Source organism: Prionailurus bengalensis, chromosome E1, assembly GCF_016509475.1.
Source record: "Prionailurus bengalensis isolate Pbe53 chromosome E1, Fcat_Pben_1.1_paternal_pri, whole genome shotgun sequence".
NCBI lineage: Eukaryota > Metazoa > Chordata > Mammalia > Carnivora > Felidae > Prionailurus > Prionailurus bengalensis.
In genome coordinates this window covers 56,683,788-56,705,646 of record NC_057347.1, presented here as the reverse complement: position 1 = coordinate 56,705,646, position 21,859 = coordinate 56,683,788, and the positions used below count along the sequence as shown (strand labels likewise).

Genomic DNA, 21,859 nt, shown 5'->3' with positions numbered 1-21,859 from the left:
TAAAGGGGCGAATCCTGGAAAGACGCTCCATGCGCCCCGCCGACAACACGGGTGGTCCTGGGGACGAGGGCGGGGAGGGGGTGTCCAGAAAGACCAACTTCCTTCTCAGATCTCCTGTGATCGCTATTTCCCGTCTTCGAGCCCCGGCCGCGCGCCGCTCTCGGGGACACGGAGAGGAAAGGGAGGCGGAGCCCTTCCGGGGGCTGGGCCCGTGCTTGGCCATCTTCCCCCCACACCAGTGGCCAAGGCCCCCCGCAGGGGAGTCTCAGCGCTCAGCCTTCTGCGCTTCCAAGTCGGAACCTCTGGGGGTCACTCTGGAAGGAGGGGGGACGGCAGCGGAGGGAATGGGCAGGGGAGGCCCAGCGTGGGAGCGCCGTGCCCGCCCCTTAACGAAATCGCGTCCGCTTTTGTCCCCGTCCACCGCTCAGCGAGCTGGAAGCTCCTTCCTGGGCACCAGCTGCTTGCTCACCAGCTAGCTACAAGCCAGAGCTCCAGCCGCCCCTGGGGTTCCGGGGTGGGAGGTGGCGGGGGGGGGGCACCAGTGATGCCCACGGAAAGTCCCGGGGTCAGGGAAAATCAGAGGAGACCCAGGGAGAGGAAGTCACATCCCGGCCCAGAGAAGAGGCCGCGTGACGCTCCTCCCGCGCACCCGGCCGCCCCGTGGGGGACCGCGCGAGGCCGGCGGGAACCGAGCGGCCTCCTCGAGGCCAACCGACAGAACCCGGCTTCTGGCCGGGGCTGCCCACGCTCCAGGGCACCAGGTGGGAGTCTGAGGGTGCCCCTCCAGCGCTCAATGTGTCCTCTGTCCCTGCCGCACAGAGCGTGGCTGTCTGGCACGGGCACGTCCCCCAGACAGCGGCCCCATTGTGCGGACCCCGGCTCGCGGCAGCTGTCCTGGGCCCGGGAGGCTGAGGACGCAAACAGTTCCTCTCCTGGCAGCTTCCCGGAACGAGCACCCGGGAGGCCTCACCCGGCACCATGTGTCTGCGAGCCCGGCTTCCGTCCCGGGGGCCCCGCCGGCTGGTCAGGGCCACGGCCCCCAAATGGGGAAGAGCTGGGCCCCGCCCCCAGCGCCTGCCTCCCTGCCCAACCCGCCCCGCAGCTGCGCTCGGCTCTATTTAAGGCATTCCGCAGCTGCTGGGGCTGCACACCCTGCGTGGGCCCTCGATCCTTCTCGGCCCTGGGCTGGGCTTGGCAGACAGCTGGGTGGGCCGGCGAGGGGGGCCGGGTTCGGTCCCCGCAGCCCTCTACTCCGCCTCCCCTCGGAGGGCACACACCTGGCCCCAGCCGCTGTCACCCTGCACCCGCGTGCCTGGGGACGTCCTGCCTCAGACCTAACGGGAACGGGCTTTGAGAGTGCTTGTCCTCAAAAGGGGGAAGGAGAAAGAGACTCCATCCCGAAAAGTAAGCGGGTGCCCGGATGCTCTCTGGGGCCAGGGCAGGGGCAGGGGAGGAGCTCGGGGCGGAGGAGTCTGCCAGGCAAGACAGCTCGGAGCACACACCCCTACCAGAGGCACGGCCTTTGTCCTGCCACAACAGAGACACTGAGCCCCACGCACAAGGGCCCAAGGCATGGCGAGAGACGAGCCCCCTGCGCCCAAGTGAGTCCCTCGACGTTTATCAAGCTCCTACTGTATACCGAGTGCCGGGGTGAAACTTCACCGGGGAGTTCCCGGCCCAGCGTCAGGCCCAGAGCGGACACCCTAGTTGGTGGGGTGTCCTGTAAATATGGTGAGGGAGTCTAGGCAGACTTTGCAGAACCTGGGCCTCTCCTCCCTGATCACACGGCGGTCACCCTCTCCCCCACCTCCCCGCTCCGGGCCTGTCACATTCCTGCCCCTTCGCCAGCGGACCCCTCCTCGCCCTTCACACCCAGTCCACACCTCTCTTCTCCTGAAGCCTCCTCTGCCCTGCCTCCTCCGTCCCTGTGTCCCTGCTGGGGGTCCCAGCAACCCCGCGCCTCTAGCCCCCACTGTCCCCTGCAGAGCTGGGGTCCCCTCCGTTCGGTCCCAGCCCCCGACGCAGCAGGCAGCCAGGTGCACCTGAAAGATAGGCAGGTGCAGCCGGGGTGCCAGAAAGCCACGCCCACCGCTAGAGGCTCGGGGACCTTGGTGCCCACCTTCCTCGGTGCTCCCCCCCCCCCCCCCCACCGAGCCGAGGACGTTTCTAGATGTTTTCAGTCAGGGAGAAAGCATACCGAGACCCCAGATGAGCCTGCCCTCCTCCCCAGTTTCACATCCACCATCACAAGCCATGCCTGGCACCACCATGGAGGACACACGGCGGAGTCCGAACCCTGCTGCCTTGGGACAGAGGGTCCTCGCTCTTTTGACAAATCAAGAAACTGAGGCTGGGGGCGGGCAAAGTAAAGGCTCAGAACCGCTTGGCATGGGGGGGGGGTGGAGCCGGGGGGGTGGTGCCGGTCAGGGTGCCTCACCCCCCACCCTGCCCGGCCAGCCCCATGGCCTCCAATCAGCATCTGGAGACGGCGAAGAACCAGACCCACGAGTGAGGAGCCAGTGCCCGCCTTATAAGGCCACCTCGGGGAAACTTGGCTGGTGTCAGCCGTGGGAGCCAGAGGTGGGTGGTTCCCGGGGGGAGGGGAGGGCGGCGGGGGGGGGCGGCAGCTCACTGCACAGACACGGTTCTGGGTCCTGCAGCCCAGCCCCACCCAGCGCCACCCAGGCAGACGCAGGGCAAGCCAGGGACCTGGGAGGGGAGGCGAGGCCGGACTGCCCCAGAGACCGAGAGAGAAGCAGAGATGACCGACACATGACAAGGAGGGCCGGGGGTCAGCAGCCTCCGAAACAAGGAACCCCGTGTGCCAGAGTGGAGCTTGTGAGACCCGGGGGTTCTTGGCTGACCAGGAAAGGATCTGCTTGGTCCCTGCAAGGTCCCACGGGGTCCCCAGGGTCCCTGTGTCCGCCTGCAGGGGGGGCACGAAAACGCATCTCACTCCTCCTACATTGTTTTCTTGAGCACCTACTAAGTCTATGTCACTCAGGGGGGAAAAAAAAGTTAAAGAAACCCGACAACAGCCTTACTCTCAAATAACCTACGATCTAGTGGGGGGCACGGAGGGAATTCTGAAAAACACAGAGTAAACACGAAGAGGGGGTACCTTTGGATTACAGGTGAACTTTAGATTCTTTCTAACTTCGACATTTTCTGAATTTTTTTTTTTTCAACATTTATTTATTTTTGGGACAGAGAGAGACAGAGCATGAACAGGGGCGGGGCAGAGAGAGAGGGAGACACAGAATCGGAAACAGGCTCCAGGCTCCAAGCCATCCGCCCAGAGCCTGACGCGGGGCTCGAACTCACGGACCGCGAGATCGTGACCTGGCTGAAGTCGGACGATTAACCGACTGCGCCACCCAGGCGCCCCGACATTTTCTGAATTTTAAAGGAAAGGTACGCTGGGAAACTTTTCCATTAAAAAGTCCAGCAGAGGAAAAAAAGGGGGTACAACACAAATAATTAATGTTCCAAGCCAAACATAAGACATCACACACACACACACACACACGCACAGATGCCGAAAGGCATGGGAGTCCAAGGAAGGGAGGCCACTTCCAGCTAGAGGGAGGGCTTCATGGCAGAGGTGGCGTTTGAGCTGCACTTCGAAGGATGCATAGGAATTCAAAAAGCAGTGATGTGGAGAGGAAGGAGGTCAGGAGTCAGGAGGTCAGGAGAGGTGGCCTGTGGAGGCCACGGAAGGGCCAGAGCAGGAAGAGTTGGGGAGCGGGAGGTCTGAGCTGGACAAGAGACTGGGTGGGGTGCAGAGTGGGCCAGGGAAGGCTCGGGCCTGGCACGGATTTCGCCAGTGCTGTGCTTTAGGGAGGCCAGTCTGGGAGCGACTCAGCTCTGGTCCCAGGAGACCCCGACGTGCGCCCAAAGCCATGGCCCAGAGGGTTTCTGTCGGAGCAGGGGACCCCCAGAAGCCGTGCCATGGGTTCCAAGAGCACACCTCCACCGGGAACGCCCTGCCTGCCACCCGGACTTGCCCGGGGCACTGAAGAACTCGACATCCGAGGCAGCGCTGGTCAGAGCCAAATTCCCCAGCCCGCACTGGGTGAGCCTTCCTCCTCCTCGCCCAACCTCTCGCCCGGCGTCACTCCCGGGCTCGAGGACCAGGTCGCTCTGCAGTGACCTCTGTCGTGCTGTCCTAGGTGGACAGGATCCTCCCAAACCGAGCCATCCGAGCCCCCAGCATCCTGCCTCAGTGCAGCCGCCCGGTCTCACTGCATCGGTCTGGCCCTAAAGGTTCTCACCCTGTGAGCACTGGTCTCAGAGCCCTTCCCCACCCGGCCACTGAGACACAGGTAGGTGGGGCACGGGGCGGGGGGACAGGGCACAGGCACACGCGTGTACACACGGGACCGGCACCCACTCACCCCCAGCTTGTGCTCCAGGGCGGGAGGACAGCCACCGGCCTCTGACCCTCCCCACACAGAGCTGGGCCCACCCACTGCTCTCTGAGGGCACCAGGGTCTGGGCTGCTGACGACATGGCTTTCACGCCGGGCTTGGACTTCTTTTTTTTCACGTTTATTTATTTTTGAGAGAGAGAGAGAGCGAGTGGGCGAGAACAGGAGAGGGGCAGAGAGAGAGAATCCCAAGCAGGCTCCGCACGGCCGGCACAGAGCCCCACGCGGGGTTTAAACTCACGAACCATGACTTCGTGACCTGAGCCTCAATCCAGAGTCGGACGCTCAACCGACCGAGCCCCCCAGGCGCCCCGGACTTGGACATTTAAACTCTTTTCCGCGGAGAGAGCGTGCAGTTCCCCAAGTTCCAGGCTCCGGAGCACCTCCGGGCCGCTGCCTTGGCTCCCTTCCTTTGCCTGGTTAAATCCCACTTTCTCCAAAGCTCGGCTCGAGAGGCTGGGGATCTGGAAAGGGCCCCACAGGACCCTCGACTGCTCCACAAGCAGAGCCAGCCGGACCGGCCCCGGTGGCCAGCCGGCTGCCAGCACGGCCTCTGGGCCGTGGGGCCCGATGACCCAGGGCGGGACCACCTCCTCCCACGTCCGGCACGAGCTGCCACCAAGATCCACACGGGCCTGGTGCCGACCATGCCCCCGACCACATCCTGCTTGGCTCAGCTGGGCGCGAACACCTCACCCACGGGAGGCAGAGGCCCTGGACCAACAGGGGAACCAGTCTCCAGGCCACTGGGCGCGCCTTCGTTCCGATGCACCAACACCACAGGGACCCAGAGACCGAGAGAGAAGTCTCGGACCACAGGGACACCACAGGGTCCGAGAGAGTGGGCGTGGCTCTGCAGGGTCAGGTTTAGGCGAGCAGGCTGAGGTCAAGTGCTGCAGCAAATTCACAGCCCTCACTTAAAGGCCAAGGGAATCCCCACACCTGCCACACCGTAGATGGGCCGTGGGGACACGAGGCTCAACGAGGTCAGCCAGGCACAAAAGGACCGAGGACCAACACTGTCTGATTCCACCTGTGTGAGGGAGCTGGGGGAGTCAAGTTCATAGAGACAGAAAGTAGACGGTGGGCGCCAGGGGCTGGGGGAGGGGCACGGGGAGTCAGTATTTAGCGGGGACACGGTTTCGGTGTGGGAAGCTGAGAAAGTTCTGGAGACGGATGAGGGAGCTGGGCCGCACGACGACGCGAACGTTCTCAATGCCACCGAGCTGCACGCTTCACGACGCTTCGAGCAACAGTCGATTAACGTTACGTGCATTCTGACCAAATTAGAAGCGATTATGATTTAAAAGGTAAATCAAAACTCCAGAACGTTCTGTTTACCTAACCCGAAGAACACCGAACGCTTCTGAGTTCAGTTCCTGCACTTGGAAAGGGACCCAGCTCTCATGGGGCTTACAGCCCAGCCGGCCCCTGACCCCGTGGGCCAAGATCCCAGGACCAGATGTTCCCAAGCTGCCCCCGGTGAGCTCCCCACGTGAGCACAGCTTCCGGGTTTGGGCCCCCGGAGGACGGTACCCGAGCTGTGGCAGGTATCACGGGGCTCCCTGGCCTACGGTCCCCTCCCTGGCGGCCCTGAGAACCCGGGCACACACAGCCTGGGCAGTCTCATTTCCCCTTGCTTCTGGCCACGACGCCCCCTCCTTGAGGAAGAGCTGGAGGGAGCCCCTGCAGTGCGGAACCCAGGAGGGCACCAACCTCGCCCCCCACCAGAGGCCTCTCCCTCCGGCTTGCAGATCTGAGCAGGAGCCTGCCTGCCCACGGCCCGGCAGCCACCGGCACACGGACGCCCGCGCTTGGGTCCCAAGCCCCTCTGCCCCCCGCGTCCCGACACGAGCCCGTCGCCCCTCATTTTCCAGGCTTCCAGACCCCCGCCGGCTGGGGCTCTGACAGCAGAAACTCCACACCACGACGCATCCTGACCAATAAAGGGGCCCCTCGAAACCCGGAGGGTCTTTCCAAAGCCAAACGCGAGCCCAGCGTGTGGCACCCGGGCCATCCCCAACGGACAGTAGCCCTCCGCCAGCCTTGGGACCCCGGCCCGGTGTCTTCCTGGCCTCCAGGGAACCGGGTCTCCACCCACCTGCGACCCACCCCTCCCCCCCCCCCCCCCCCGCCCACATTCACAGCTTCTGCCTCCAAGACGCCAGGGCAAAGCCAGCTCCCGTCCCCACGCACCCCAACAGCCCCGCAGACTGGCTTTCGCTACTCACCCTCCTGGCTCTTGGGTGGGGCCTCGGCCGCCGGGGGCTGCGGCTTGGGCTCCAGCCTGCTCTGCAGCTGAGACACCGGGGCGTGTTCCGAATTCTCCAGGGTCTGGGGTGGGACGGGGGAGGCGGGCACCTCGGCTGGCTTGGGCACCTGGATCTCGACCCTCTTGGGGGCTGCGTCCGAGGTGGGGGCGGCGGGCACCTCGGGGGCCTTGGAGGCGGGGGTCTCCATCCTCCGGTGCACTGACTCCTGGGGCTTGACTATGGTGATCTCCGTCCTCCGAGGGGCGGGCTCCAGCGTCTTGTGGCCCAGCGCCTCGGCTCGCTTGAGCCCGAAGCGGGACGGCCCGGTGGTGCTGGCGTTCTCCACCTGCTTGGACGAGATGTCGATGGAGATCTCCGTGCGCCGGGACACGGGCTCGGCCTTGGGCCCCGAGAGCTCGACCCTCCGCAGGGCGGCTTTGGGGGATCGCTGGCTGAGGGAGTCTACATGGCGGGCTGCGGGCTCGGCATTCTTCGCACCCAGGTCCTGGAACTTCTGGGTGGAGCTGGCCACCGTGGCCCGGAGCAGGGGGGTCGGGAGCCTCCGGGACGGGGTGGAGTTGGGTGTCTCGGCCTCCTCGACCTCAAAAGATCTTTTCAAGGCTGGAAGACAGAGAGAGGGGGACGTGAGGCGTGGACGGCTGGGGAACAGCCAGGAATGTGCTGCTAAGGTAGCTGTGGGCCCCCGGAGACTCTTGCACCCTCCCCCTCCCGGGCACAAAGAGGACAAGCCCCACTCCCCCGGGGGACTCCCCCCCCTCCCCCCATCCACCATGGCCGCAGCGAGGACGTGCCAGCTACGTGTTCTAGAAAGACGTTCTGGCTCAAGGGGACATCGGAGTTCTTTCTCGTCGTGGTCTTCCCTTACCCTCCCCCCAGCGCAGACGCCACGGGGCGCAAACCCGCCACGACCACCAGCAACCGGGTGGGGGTGGGGGGCACGTACATCCCCACCAACGGCAGCCTCAACCATCACCTGTCAGAACCACAACCGCAGTGACATCATCACAGCAGCACGGCGTGGACGGCCGGCTCTGGGAGGCCTAATACGGCCCCTAGGCCCACGGTGGGCATTTACTCCTCATGTGACCCTGTGCCCTAAATGCTGCCGTTATCCCCCGGTCCGGATGGGGAAACTGAGGCCGTGGTGCCTGAGCAAGGTGCCCAAAGGGGCGGAGACGGAGCGCCAGAGCCGGAAGACGCGTCCGTCCCACCCCGGGGCACAGGGTTCTGACCACTCGGCTGTCCTGTTTCAGGTAAACAACGAAGCCCCGGCGTGGTCCACGACTCTCTCGATCCTCACCCTCGGACGCGTCGTCGGCCTCTATCCCACATTGCTTGTCCCAGCCAGGGCCCCGTGGGACGCCGGCCGCCCGGCTCCCACCCGCCAAGCCCAGCCGCCCACCGTCTCCGCCAGGACCCGCTGCTCCCTCCGAGGCCAGGGGACGACGGTGCCTGGGGAGCTGCCAGCCGTCCCCGCGGCCCCTGCCTGCGGCCGTGCTCCCAACAGGAACCAGCTGCTCCCGTCACGAAGACCAGAGCAGGAAGGGCCCACAGCGGGCGCTCAGCGACCCCCAATGTCTCTGCCACCCCTCTCCCCACCTCGCCTCCCCAGCTCCCCAAGCCCGGGGCTTCCTGGGACCCTGCCATTTCCTCCCCGGCACCCCGCTGGCCCGACAACAGCGATCCGGGGCCATTCTCGGGGGCCCCCCGCCACGTGTTCCCTCCTCCAAAGTCCAGGACAGCTCTTGTCGCTTCCCAGTGGACAGGACTTCCCTCACAGGACAGAGACACACAGGCCGCCTGGCCGGTCTGTGCTCCCGACGCGGCCAGAGCTCCGGACTTCTCTCGGGAGAATCTGGAAATCTGGACTTTCCTACGGGATATCTCCTGATCTGTACACGCTCGCACAAAGGGAAACAACCCCCTTTGAAAAAAAACACCGTGTTGTCAAACAGGATCACGTCTGCAGGCTGCCTCTGGCCTGAGGTCCAGCCTGTGACCTCTGATTGATAACGTGGCCAAGGGGGCAGGGGACGAGCCAAAGCGGGATGCCAGCACCTCAGCACCCCTCCCCTGGGGGCCTGCCCCTAAGATAACCGCGGAGCATTAACTGCTTGTTCCAAAAAAGGTCGAGGTGACAAAGGCCAGGTTCAAGGGGGTGTTAAAGTGGCCAGAAGCCCAGAGGTGGATGTCTGGAACTGTGACCTCATGTGGGGTCTCCTGAAAGCACCCAGTCTACCCGCGGTCTCCAGGGTACTGTCCACACTGTCCCTGAATGGTGGCTCCTGTCCATGAACTCCCTAGAGGAGGGGTCCACACCCAGCCCACCTGGGCACAAGTATTTGAAGGTGCCCAGGTGGTAATTGCCTGGGGCCGAGCTGGAGAAGAGAGGTCAGGGGGATGGGCCTCGTCCCACGTTGGCCCCAGAACGAGGCGATCCCCTACCTGGGAAGCCCATTTGGAGGTGCCCTCAACCACCAACTCACGAGTCATGACTGCGCACAAGAGAAGCCCTTTCTGACTCAGGCACCGTCCGGGGACAGCGCTGAATTCGAACCCGACCCGCACACAGATCACCGCTGAGCCGAGTTGGCCCGCTCCCTGCAACCCTCCTCCCTCTGAGGGTCCACGTGACTCGGTCCTCACGGCCACGGTCATCCCGCACAGACGCACACGCCGTCCCCACCTGCCACCCTCTCCTCTCTGACCGCTCTGTGCTCCTGCGTGGCACATGTCACCCCCTGGCCCTACAGCAGCTGTGTGTTTATCGCCCGGCCACGTCACCCACCTAGGTGCTCACCCTCGGAACTGTCCCATCCGGTCCCACCCCCAGCTAGTCTGAGGCCCCAGGAGAAAAGGAGCTGTTCCCACCCGCAGGGCGGCGACTGTTGGAAAACGTGCAGGTCGTTAGGGGTGCCCTTGATGATTTACGCCATCCCCCCCCAAACAAGCTGCCGCCGCCTCTCCCCAGCCCCAAAGCCCGGCTGCCTGTCACCTGCCCTGGCCCCGTGCAACTCACTTCTCCCCCTCACCTCTTACAGGCCGTGTCACGACTACTGTGACTGGCTTCCGGGATGGGGGAGGGGGCGTGCTTGGGGTCCCTGGAAACATCCTCCGCTTTGCAACTCCACGAGCCCCCTCCACGACCTTCACGGGCCTCAGGTGCTTCTTCTCCACCCGCTCTAAGGTTCTCTGGTGGACCGTGTCCCCCACACGATACGTCCCAGTCCTCACCCCCATAACCTGCGCATGTGACCTTACTTGGGAAGAGGGTCTCTGCAGATGTCATTAAGGTGAGGATTCGAGATGCCAGCATCCTGAATTCAGGACGGGCTCTAAATCCTACAGGTGTTCCTATACAGGAGAGAAGAGGGGGACTTGGGGCACGGGAGACACAGGAGAGGCCACGTGAGGCCAGCAGAAAATGGGGCGATGCGGCCCCGGGCCCAGGGATGCTTAGCGCCAGCAGCAGCTCAGAAAAGCAAGAAGGATTCTTCTCTCAAGCTTTTGTAATCCATGTGAGACTCTGTCAACACCTTGACTTTGGACTTCTGGCCCCCAGACATGTGAGGGAATCAAATTCTGTGGCTTGAGCCCCACAGTCCACGGTAAATTGTGACGGCAGCCCCCGGAAGTTCCCCGGGGCCCCCCGGAAGGGGGAGAGACCTCTGGGCTGCAGGACTCTGTCTGGGATCTCCCGACGGTGCCGCCACCCCAGCCCCTCTCCGGGGACCCAGGAGAAAAAGCCGCCTCCTTTTTCCTCCCCCGGAATCCCACAAAACCCCCAGATGGTGGGAGAAGTCGTCTGGAGGGACCCTGCTCTAGATTTACACCGCCATACCTGGCAATGAAACAAGATCATTTTTTAAGGTAGACTTTGCAAGGGACGCCCTGTATGAAGCTGCCTCCCCCACGGAGGATGTCACGGTGCAAGCAGCACCCGGCGGGGAAAAATCAGGAAGACCGGCTGTCACACACGTGCAGCCACCGTCCTTGGAAACACGCTCCACCCGCTCCAAGGGGGGGAGCGAGTGTCACCCGGCCCCACGGCAGGTGCCTCTCACCTTCCCCACCTTCCCCCCTCCCTGCATGGGTAGAGGCAGCCACAGCTGTCCACGAGCAGCCACGGGAGGCGGCAAGAGTGCTCATGAGCTGGTCAAGTTGCAGATTTGAGGCCCTCCGTGACGGACCGTACGCGAGATCCGACAACTGGGCAGAGAAGCGGCCTTTACTGGACCGGGGGGGGGGGGGAGCAGTGCTGGGCTGCTGCCTCTTTTGTTCGCAAGACGTCACTGCAGTCAGAGGGCACGTGAGACACCGCTTACCATGTCAGCTGGACGCGACATACCCTCAGAGCGCCAGACGGGCCCGGGGCCGCCGCCTGGGAGGGAGACACCGCCATCATCTCAAGATCGCCCCGCTTCTCTCTCCTCTGCATGCAAGTCCCCCCCACGGCCAGGCTCAAACCTCACCCGCTCCCAAAGGCCCTCCTCAACCCGCCCTCCCCGACGGGCGCCAGGAGCCTGGAGCCCGTTTGCGCGCCTCGGCCCGCCCGCTGCTGGGAATTTATCCCACGGAAATCATCAGAGGCGCGAGGACTGACGTAGGGGGACGTTTGCATCAGCCTTAAAACAGCAAACGCCGGAAACCATTCCGGTTTACGGAGATTTCCTAAACCCAGATGCCGAAGTCCCGCGCCGTCATCAAAATCCCGGCTTTGAAGATGAGAAACGTTGAGGACGTGAAGCCACACCGGCAGCACACAAGGTGCGTGCGAAGAGGGGCGCCTGGGTGGCTCAGTCGGTTGGGCGTCCGACTTCGGCTCAGGTCATGATCTCGCGGTCCGTGAGTTCGAGCCCCGCGTCGGCCTGACCGCTCAGAGCTTGGAGCCTGTTTCAGATGCTGTGTCTCCCTCTCTCTCTGACCCTCCCCCCTTCATGCTGTCTCAAAAATAAATAAAACGTTTAAACAAAAAAAAAAGATGCGTGTGAAGAGACCCTCGCGGGGTCTCACACGCACGTGTGCGACGTGCCCACGCGCTCCCACGACTCTGGAAGGAATCGAGGTGGGTGACTTTTTTTCCCATTAGACTCTCCTGCCTCTTCCCAACGTGTGCTGCCTGTGCTGCGCGTGGACCACTCGCTATTTTCAGGGCCTAAGGCCATCAACGCTGCGTTTTGAGAACCGGGGCAGGCGAGGCTGTGGGCCTCGCTGGCCCAGCCCCACTCCCCCGGCCCCAGAGCCCGGCCCTCTCCAGTCCTTTAAACACCTACAGGCCCAGCCGCCGCGGAGGCCAAAGCCGCCTCGCCAGATGCACGTCCGTCTGTGCCCGTGGGGGTCGAAGCGGGAGCCGCCTGGGTCTGGGCCTGTTGAGGGAGGAAATGTGCACCACACAAGGGGCCATTGTAAAGCTCTCTGCTCCGACCACAGGCTGCCGGCAGACCTTTCCCCACTCCCGGGTGCACAGAAGGGGCCGGTCCGGGGAGGGGGGACGTCCCGGGGCAGCCACAAAGCCCTGCTCCAGCGGGGGGACAAATGTCATGCAAAGAATGTTAGAGACCAAGATCAAAACAAACCCCCCCCCTCGCCCTCCCCGCACGACTCCCTCGGGAAGGACACTGCCGATCTGGGCTCAGGCCCCAGGAGCGCCGGCCCTGGCCCAATGCAGCCTCTTCCAGGGAGCAGCAAGGAAGGTTTCATCCCTGAACGGGTGGCCCCAGGGAGCCTAGAAGGATGGTCCCAGGCGGAGGGTACTGCCCTGCTCCCCGCCCTGAGCCTGCAGGACTAGACTGCAGGACCCCCATCCCGAAGATACCTACTCTGCCAGCTCGTGAGCCCCCGGGAGTGAGGGCCGGGCCCTCGCACCGCCCCAGGCTGAGTCACGGGCTCGGGCAAGGCTCGAGATAGCAGAGCAGGGCTGCAGCAGACAGGACGGGGGGCGGGGGCCAGGAGGAGCGCCACCGAGCAGGGCAGGGCGACGGGAGAGGAGGCCGTCCGTTAAGCAGCAAATCCTCCAAAGGAAAAGCAGCCGAGGCCACAGAGCAGGACTCATCCCCACTGAGGACTGAATTACCTAGGAAAGGCGGGGGCAGGCTGGCCAGAGGCCGGGGCGACTCCGGGCAGGGGCTGAGACGGGGAGGACACGACCTCCGTCACCCCTGGGCCTCCGCTTCCTCGTCTGTCCTACTGTGGGCGCTGACGGGATGGCACAGTGGTACCCGTGCCCCGATGATCGCCGTTGTTCACGTGTGCACCCGGTGCCCAAGCCCAGAAGGCACGAAGCCTTCCTCTCCACGCCAGCAGCCTTTAGGCAGCAAAGGGACAGTAGATACCCAGCTGTTTCTCCTTGGGACAACCCTGAGGTGCACGGTATGGGGTCCCCCCCCCCAGCACCCCTAGGGGGGCTGAGCCGCACGCACCCTCCAGGCCGCCCCCTTCCCTGCCTCCTCCGCTCGGGGAATGCCTGGATCACCTCCTACAAGAACCCTCTCAGGAGCTGCCTCCAGGGGCTCAGCGGAGGGGAGATGGCGGGGGGGGGGGGGGGGCAGGTGGGGAAGGGGTTGGGGGAGGAGGGTCCTCAGGAAGCAGAACGGTCCGAAAGGGAAAAGCTTGAAAACAGACACTGCGGCCAAGTGGGGCCTGCGCTGGGAAGTCAAGGGTGGCAAACAGCTCGGGCACCACTTGGGCCTTGGGTTCCCCGCAGAGAAACACGTCTGTCGAACGAGGAGGATACAAGGAGCAAAGTCCAAACAAAGAAGAGCGGGTAGAGAGTGTGGCACCCGCGGTCAAAGCCCTCTGCCCGGGCCCTCTCCCTCTGCGTCCCCAAGGCGAGGCCTGGCCGGGCCGCAGGGCCTGACGCGGCCTGAGAGCCATGTCTGGCCCTGCTCCGGCTCGGGTCTGGGGGCCAGCGAGGCGGCTGAGGGCTCCTGGCCGCCCTGGGCTCGTGTGCACGCGTGGCCGGCTGTAGGCGGCCTGGGGAGGGCGGACAGCAAGCACGCGGCCCCTCTCCCTGGCCCTGGGACCACGGGCTTGTGCCTCAACACCAGGCAGTGTCAGCAGGGGTCCGGCCTGGGCGCCCTGGACAGGAGAAACCAGCTGCCCCATTTCCATCAGTCGCGGGGGTTGGGGGGAGTGGTGTAGCCCTGAGAACTCCAGATTCAGCAGGGGGTTTCTGGGGAGGCCACGCAGCCCCAGGCAAAAGATGGGAGGTTCCCCCGCCCCCCCCCACCCCAATCTATTTTGATGACTGTCTTCCTGCTTTGGGTGTTAGGGGCTGCTATATCTCCTCCCACCCCACCTCTGTTCCCTGGGCCTGGGGGGGGTGGGGGGGGGACACAGGCATGCCGGGGGGTCCTTCCTGCTTCTCACAGCCTCCACCCACGAGGCCTGGCCCCCTGCTCTGGAATAGCAATGTAAGAAAGAGTGGGCTGGGCTTCTCAGATGGGGCCAAGAGCAACAAACAGGCCCCCTCCCTCCCTTCCCAGGCTGCAGGGGGAGCTTGCTGCCACTCACTGCAGGGGGGAGGCGGGGGGCTCCACACAGCCTACGTGGCACCCGGCCCTTCCCCGCCCAGGACATGCTCAGGCACAAACAGAATGCAAAAGTCAGATGCGGAGCACCAGTGACCCCCCAACCCTCCAGCTGGGACAGACACGCACACGCGCACACAAGACCCCCCGGCCAGGAGCAGAGGCCCAGTGGCAGCGAGGGTCTACAGCGGCCCCCGGATCCCAGACATCCTCTTAGTCCCCAGATTCACTGGAGAAAGCTCTAGCAAGCAGGCATGGACACAGGTGAAGCCAGTCCTCCCCAGCCAGGATGGGACCAGGGCCCCCATCGGATTCCTTTTTTTTTTTTTCAACTTTTTTTTTTAACATTTATTCATTTATGAGAGACAGAGAGCACAAGCAGGGTAGGGCAGAGAGAGAGAGAGACACAGAAATGAAGAGGCTCCAGGCTCTGAGCTGTCAGCCCAGAGCCCGACGCGGGGCTCGAACCCACAAACCGTGAGATCATGACCTGAGCCGAAGTCAGACGCTCAACCGACTGAGCCACCCAGGCGCCCCTCGGATTCCTTTACAGGGGCTTTCAGACTCCGCTGTGCTGTCTGCAGAAGACACTGGCCGAATGGTGGCCCCCCCAAAATGATACGTCTGAGTCCTAACTCCCAAAACCTTTGACGGGGACCTTGTTTGGGAAAACAGGTCTTTTGTGGGATAAAGGTGAGGATCTCGAGACGAGATCATCCTGGATAAAGGAGGGCCCTAAATCCGACGGCAGCGGCCCTCGTGAGATACAGAAAAGGAGAAGACACACAGAGGAGACCGTGTGGAGGCAGGGCGGGGTCTGGAGGGGCCTACAAGCCAAGGACTGTCACCGGAAGCTGGACACACACCCGAACAGACTCTCTCGCAGAGAGCATCCGGAAAGGACCAAGCCCTGCCCACACCTTGACTCCGCACCATGGCCTCCAGGACTGGGACAGGCTGAACATCTACCGTTTCAAGCCATCCACAGGGTGTGGCACTTTGTTACAGCCGCCCCGGGGAAACGAACACCCCGACGGGATACGGACGAGAGAGGGGAGGCCTTGCAACCGCCGTGACCTCCTTCCGTGGATGCTGAAGCCACTTCCTGCTATGACTCACCAGCTCTGAGAAGGGGCCAGGGGCACCCTGGAACCGGACCGGCCTGGCGGGAAAGGCCTGCATCAGGCCACCGGCTGGCCCCAGCGCTTCGCTGGGAGCCCCTTCCTGCTGCCTGTCCTTGCCCTCCCTGGCCTCAGAGCTTCCCCCAAGTCCCCCACCCCCACCCCCCGCCGGCCAGGACCCATGCATCCAGCTCACCCAGAGGATGCCCCATCTCACACCTGTTGCCCCAGTGTCCCCAGACAGGGCACCCCGGGTGCTCCCAACACTGTCCCACTTGGGGCAGGAAGCTCTCTGGTCGGCCCACCTTCCGAGGACTAATTACTGGTGTTCACCTCTCCCCCACCAGAGAAGGGCCTTGGGGTGACAGCTGTCCAGTCGGGGAGACCCCAGCAGGCGGCGTGGGACAGCCACGTAGCGACTCCTGATGCAAGAAATCTCCACCCAGAGCTGCTCCCGGGGGGGGGGGGGGGGGGGGGGCGGGGGGGAAGGCCCCTCTGTGCCTATCCAGCCATCTCCCCGATGCCCTTGGGTCTCGGGACACCAGGGTCACTCCGGGCAGGTTCAAAAGTCCCCGAAGATGCTGGGCCACCTTTTTCTCCTGACTAAAGTTCCGGGAACGTGTGCACACGTAGACCAATTTGCTGCAGGCGGAAGGTTCTGCCCCCCCCCAACCCCCCTCAAACCAGCTGCGGGTTCTCCACACCCGGGAGGGAGCAGAGCGAGATCTGGACGAGATAGCAAGAATTTCCTGACCAGGGTGGGGACGCCTGCCTGCACAGCTCTCTGGAAGGCGGGAGGAGGACCTAGGTGTGGCCTGGCCCCGGCCCCCGGAGGGAGGGGAGGGCGGGAGAGGAGGGGATGTGAGACCTCCTGGGGACCTCTTGGGGCCTCTGCGGGTCAAAGGTTCTCAGATAAATGGCAGTCGAGGAGGCAGGAGGGAGCCCCTGGGAGGGGACTGACTTCAAAACCCCAAACCCCCTGGGTCACAGCTTCAAGGGCCTCAAAGGTCACAGAGCCCAGAGCCCTTTAACCTGCAACCCCCTTCTGGGGCAGCCCCAGTCATCCCGAGGGGGTCTCCAGGGGGTCCTGTCCCAGAAGGAGCACTAAGCTGCTGGTTCCGGGTGGGAGCACGGCCGCTCCCCCCACCACCTCTCCTCCTTTCTACCTGCACCCTCCCCCCACTCCCCCAAATCCGCAGGCCCCATAAGTGCTACTGCTGGGGATGTTGCCCCAGCCCCGACCCAGACCGCGGAGCAAGGACGCCCATGAAAACCAGCTGCCCTGCACCCACCTGTCCACGCCCCGGGTGGCTCTCTCCCACACGACACGTGTGGTGTGGACCAGGACCGCGGGACCTAGGGCATCTGGGCTCCAGGGCACAGGCTGAGCCGCCCGGCAGGTCAGGGTGACCTCAGGGTGGCCACCTGCCTACGGGGACCGCTCCTCCGGTCTCTGCTCACAGCTCGGGGATCCCGGGTGCTGGCTGTTATCTGCCCGGGGGTGGGGGTCGGGGGGAGGAATCACCTCCCCTTCCTCACCTCACTGGCTACTGGGGGAGGTGGTAAAACCACTTAAAAAAATGAAGGGGAAAAAAAAAAAGCCTCATACCGGGAGCCAGTCGGCCCAGGTGGAGACCTCCATTAATCACGCCGCCTGCCAAGGGACCCCAGAGGGACAGACGGAGCCGTCTGTGTTGTGGCCTAGGGGTGCTGCCCCGGCCCCTAATTACAGGGGACAGTGACCCCGGGGAGCAGGGTCAGGTGCCGGTCAGAGCGGCACCCGGGAGTCCAGCTGCTCCCCAGGCCCCCGAGGAATGGGGGTGGGGGGTGGGTAGAGTCGCCGTGACACAAAGCCCTCCGGGCACCAACGTGGACTTTCGGGTTCAGGTCCTGCCAACCCAGAGGGTGACCCGGCCTTGGTCTTCACCCTCAGGGACGTGAGGGGTCTGCCAGAGGAGGAGGGGCACGGAAAACTAGGAGGAGGAGGCGAGTCTTGTGTGGAAGAGACCACAGCCGGACATTGAGAAGATTCTGGAAGGGGCTCCCAGGGAGCAGTAGCACCTCCACCAGGGAGGCCATCTGGCCGTTCCAAAGAGCCCCAGGTGGAGGCTGAGTGAGGCGGGCTGCAGGGCTCCTGCTCGGGGCCTGACTGGGATCTCCCCGGGGACAGCGAGCTCTCCACCAATTCTAAGCATCCATCCAGAACTTGACGAGGCCCCTGGGAATGCGCGCAGGAGGGCCGTGGGCAGCTGCTCAGGACTGCAGGCGGGACGCAACCACATTCCTGCCACACGGACGTGGAGGCCGAGGTCTGGGCAGGCCAACGTCCCTCCAAGTCACGCCCTCAGGCCCGTCCAAGCCTGCTCTCCCGACGCCTGCCCGCCCGCCATCCCACTCACCCCCCAGCCTAGAACACTCTGCTGCCCTGAGACGTGCCGCGGTAGCGGGTTGGGGAGTGGCCCCAAAAGGACACGTCCGTGTCCTGGCCCCCAGAACCTGTGAATGGAAACACGGTCTTTGCAGATGTGATTAAAAATCTCAAGATTTGGGGTGCCCGGGGGGCTCAGTCGGTTGAGCGTCCGACTTCGGCTCAGGTCACGATCTCGCGGCTCGTGGGTTCAAGCCCCGCGTCTGGCTCTGTGCTGACGGCTCGGAGCCTGGGGCCTGCTTCGGATTCTGCGTCTCCCCCTCTCTCTGCCCCTCCCCTGCTCGTGCTCTGTCTCTCAAAAATAAACATTAAAAAAAAAAAAAATCTCAAGATTTGATCATCCTGGATTTAGGGTGGGTCCTAAATTCAATGCCGAGTGTCCTCGTATGAGATAAGGAAAGACAAGAACAGGGACACACAGAGAGGGGGCCACGTGAAGACCGGGCACCTGAGTGATGTGTCCACAAGCCAAGAACGCCAAGGACCGAGGGGCAGCCCCAAGAGCCAAGACAGAAGGGGACACATTCTCTCTTGGGGCCTCCGGAAGGAACCAGCCGCTCCGATGCCTTGATTGACCTTGGACTTCGGGCCCCTGACCTGGGCTTTGCGCACGCCCTAGCCTGTGGAACTCTGCTGCGGCAAATTCACGCTCAAGCTGACTCCCTGCCCACTCAGCCTTCCGTCTCCTTCCTACCAAAAGCCCCTGCCCCTGCCCTGTGCCCCAAGTCCCCCCCTAGCCGATCGCACACACTTGTTCTCTTCGTGTCCCCCCCCCCCCCCAGTGCCCACCCGGCCACGGCGCCCAGGCAGTGGTGAACTTACTCTCCTTCGCATTTTCTGTCCGGTCACAGAGCCTCCAAGGGTTCACCTGCCCTGCGCGGCTTTGGGAGAAACACCTCCTGAAACGCAGGACAGACCCCTCCTCTGGGCAGAGCGGGCAGTGCGTCCCGGCAGCCGGGAACGTGACCCTGCAAGGGCACCCTCCCTCTGCTGCACGTTCCTCCCAAGAGATGAGGGCCTCTGGGACAGGCACTGTGTGACCCTGTGACCTGGCTGGCCGGCTGCGGGTGGACAGATAAATCACCCCCAGGGCCACACCCCATAAAGAGACAACCCTTTGTCGAGCATTGGGCCTGCGGGAGAAGGAGAAACAGAAGCTCCTGTGCAGCGATCTCTCAATCCCCCTGTGCCAGAGCTCCGGCCGGCAGACCACCCCCACCCCCACCCCCACCCCGACGCCCACCCCCCACCGCCCTCGCAGCCCCACAGGCAGGGCCCAGGCTGCCAACTGCCTCTCCCGATTCCCACCTCCGGAAGCCTCCAAGCACCAGCTGCAGGGGTCCTCACCCGCCCAGAAACTACCCTGGGTGCACCTCGTGAGCCCACCCCACCCCGCCTACTGCCCTGCAGGAATGAGTCTTGCCTTAACCAAAAACAGAGAATTTTAGCTCAGTGTGGGAGGGTCAGGGCAGTGCCGAGCCCAGAGCTGGGGCGGCTCATGGGCCACAGAGATGACCCCTCTGGCCTCGGCGTCCTGGTGTCGGACCAGATGGGCAGCACTGAAAAGCCCCTCCTGGCTGTGACATCCCACGACCCGAGGGCCATTTCTGAAGTCGGCCAACAGCTCCCGGTCTGCTGGCTGCTCCTGAACCAGCCAGGTCCAGCAAGTTCCCAACACTCAGAGCTGGAGGGGCCCGGCTGGGGATGGACAGGGAGGGCCAGCCCACCTCCCCCAGTGGGGGGGGGGGGGGGGTGTGTGCTGAGGAGGTCAAGGACCACGGCTCTGGCCACATTCCTCTGCGGCCGAACACGCAGCTGGCGGCCTGGGAAGGTGGCTCCTGGCCCGCTCACCTTTGAGCAAAGCTGCCTTCACTCAACCCAGCAACCCAAACCTGGAGCCGGAAAAGCCAGTGGGGGCCCGTCTCTCTAGCCGGGCTGGGAGACCGGGGTGAGTGAGAGATTCTCCTTTTGGACGATAAACTTGCAAGGATGATATCTACTGCTCTTTTCCTGACTACAAAAGCTATTTATTACGGACGACGTAGAAAATCTGTCAGCGGCGGCCAAGACAGAAGAAAAGACGTCGATACACCCACGACTCAGATAACCACGGTCGATATTTTGGCAAAGGGCCTTCTAATCTTTTTGACGTGCGTACATATGAGCGCGTCTCTGAAGCGGGCTCGTGCAGGGACACGCTCCGCGCTTCTCTCCGGGCAGCATTTCGAGGGCCACATCTCTACGCATCCGGACACTGGTTCTGTGAATTCCTCTGCAGTTCGAAGGCCCTGCTTCCAGATCCTTCTCAGAGGCTCTGACCGCCGGTCAGAAGCATTTCTGGAGCTTGTGAGAAAATAGACTGCGGGTCTCCGCCTCTTGGAGGTTCTGGTTCGGGAAGGAGGGGTGGGTCTGGCGCCTCGAGGTAGGTCCGAGGGGGAGGGCGGGGGAGGGGCCTCACTAACCTCTCCACCACCACCCCACCCCGAGAATCCTGCAAAGGGAAAACCCCAAGTACCAACCATCCTGGGAACAGCCTGGCAGCCCCACCCACCCCTACCTTCCCCGAAAGTCACCCAAGGTCACGTCCATCCAGCCTCAGCCGCCACCACTCGGCTCCCGGATGCGTCATGACCCGAAGGGCACACTGGGCACTGCTGGGGGCAGAGGCACATGTGACAAGGGGGCGTGTCGGTCACGAGGCCTCAAACCCTACAGGACGGACGGACGGCCACACTGTGTTTACCCTTGACAGAGAAGGTCCAAGCAGCGGGGTGGGGAGGGGAGGGGGGGTGCGGGCTGCACAGCAAAACACGGTTTAACTCACCTGCTGCGGGAGACACAGGCAGGGCAGAGGTGCGGCACCACCACCCCCCCCCCCCGCCAGCCTCCACCGAATCTGCCTGCTTCCCCCGCCCCCCAGGACGGTGGGTCACGTTCCTCCCCACAGCCTGTCACCCTCCTGCAGGCAAGAGCAAAGCTTGTTCCTGTCTGTCCCAGCCGTACGTTGAACATCTGTGTCCCCGCCGTCATATTCTCGTATTGAGTCCTGCCCCAGTGTGACGGAGTGAGGAGGCGATGTTGCCACCTGCTTACGACACACCGGGCACCGTTCTGGGGCCCGTTCGGTTATCGTGACTGCCCCAAGACACGTGACTTTACTTGTTCCCTACTCCACAGACGGGAAGCCTCGGCCCGGAGAGGCAAACATCACAGCCTGGGCGTCCGTGAAGCCCGATCCCAGCCGGCCTGCTAAGGGCCACACCGCTCTCCAGACCCCACCGGGCCCCCGAGAGCCACACCCTACAGGGCAGAGGGCCCGCCACACCGGGCCCTGTGCTAAGCCCCGGGCCCCGGGCCGCCTCTCCCAAGCTCCCTGCCGCCCGGCAAGGTGGGCACAGTCGTTTCTGTCTCGCAAACAGAGGTCTCGGGGCTGGGGGGCCGCGAGGCTGGGGCTAGAGGAGGGGCGGATTTGCTGTCCCCACCCACCGCCGACAAGCAGCCCGAGGTTTCCATCACAGCGGCCCGGCAAGGCCAGGCCGTGTAGGGTGGCACCGGGGAGGGCCAGAGGGAGTAGGGAGTGAGGGCCAGATGCAGGGGCGGGGCGGGAGGACCCGGTCTGCCTTCCAGGGTGGCCTCGGGCCAGGGGGCACCTGAGTGAGCCTCGGAGGCCTGTCCACCTTGCCGGACTCTGGGGGGCCCGGAAAACTCCGCATGTAAAGTGCCCAACCCAGTGGCTGGCACGCTGTGAGTGCCCGATAAAGGAGACCGTTTCGGAAAATAGTAAGAACCCGCGCGGCCAGAGGACGTGTCTCTGTGAGCAGAGGGCGAACAGCTGGAAGGAGCTGGAAGGGACGGGACTTGGGTCAGAAACAAAGAATGCGGGAGGGAGGGGGCCGGAGCCTGACAGCTGGCTCCCGGGCAGAAGTCTGCAGGAACCCGGCTTCATCATTTAAGTATCAGGAGAGATCTAAATATTTGGGCGCACAGGGCAGGCGCAAGGTTTCCTCCCTCAGCAGTGTCCCCAGCACCCCAGCTGCCCCGCCCCTCGGTGTCCCCGAGGGTCCAGGGGCTGGGCTGGG

General features: G+C 63.8%; 1 protein-coding gene across 4 annotated transcripts in view; it reads right to left on the bottom strand.

Moving 5' to 3' along the window:
- The window catches only part of SEPTIN9 (septin 9), a 149,696-nt gene that overhangs the window by 60,815 nt on the left and 67,022 nt on the right, over positions 1 to 21,859 (bottom strand). For all 4 annotated transcript variants that reach the window (XM_043585693.1, XM_043585697.1, XM_043585696.1 and 1 more), the window contains one exon: positions 6,661 to 7,302. In XM_043585693.1, the coding sequence (XP_043441628.1) occupies positions 6,661 to 7,302 (642 nt within the window). The remainder of the gene's footprint in view (positions 1 to 6,660; positions 7,303 to 21,859) is intronic.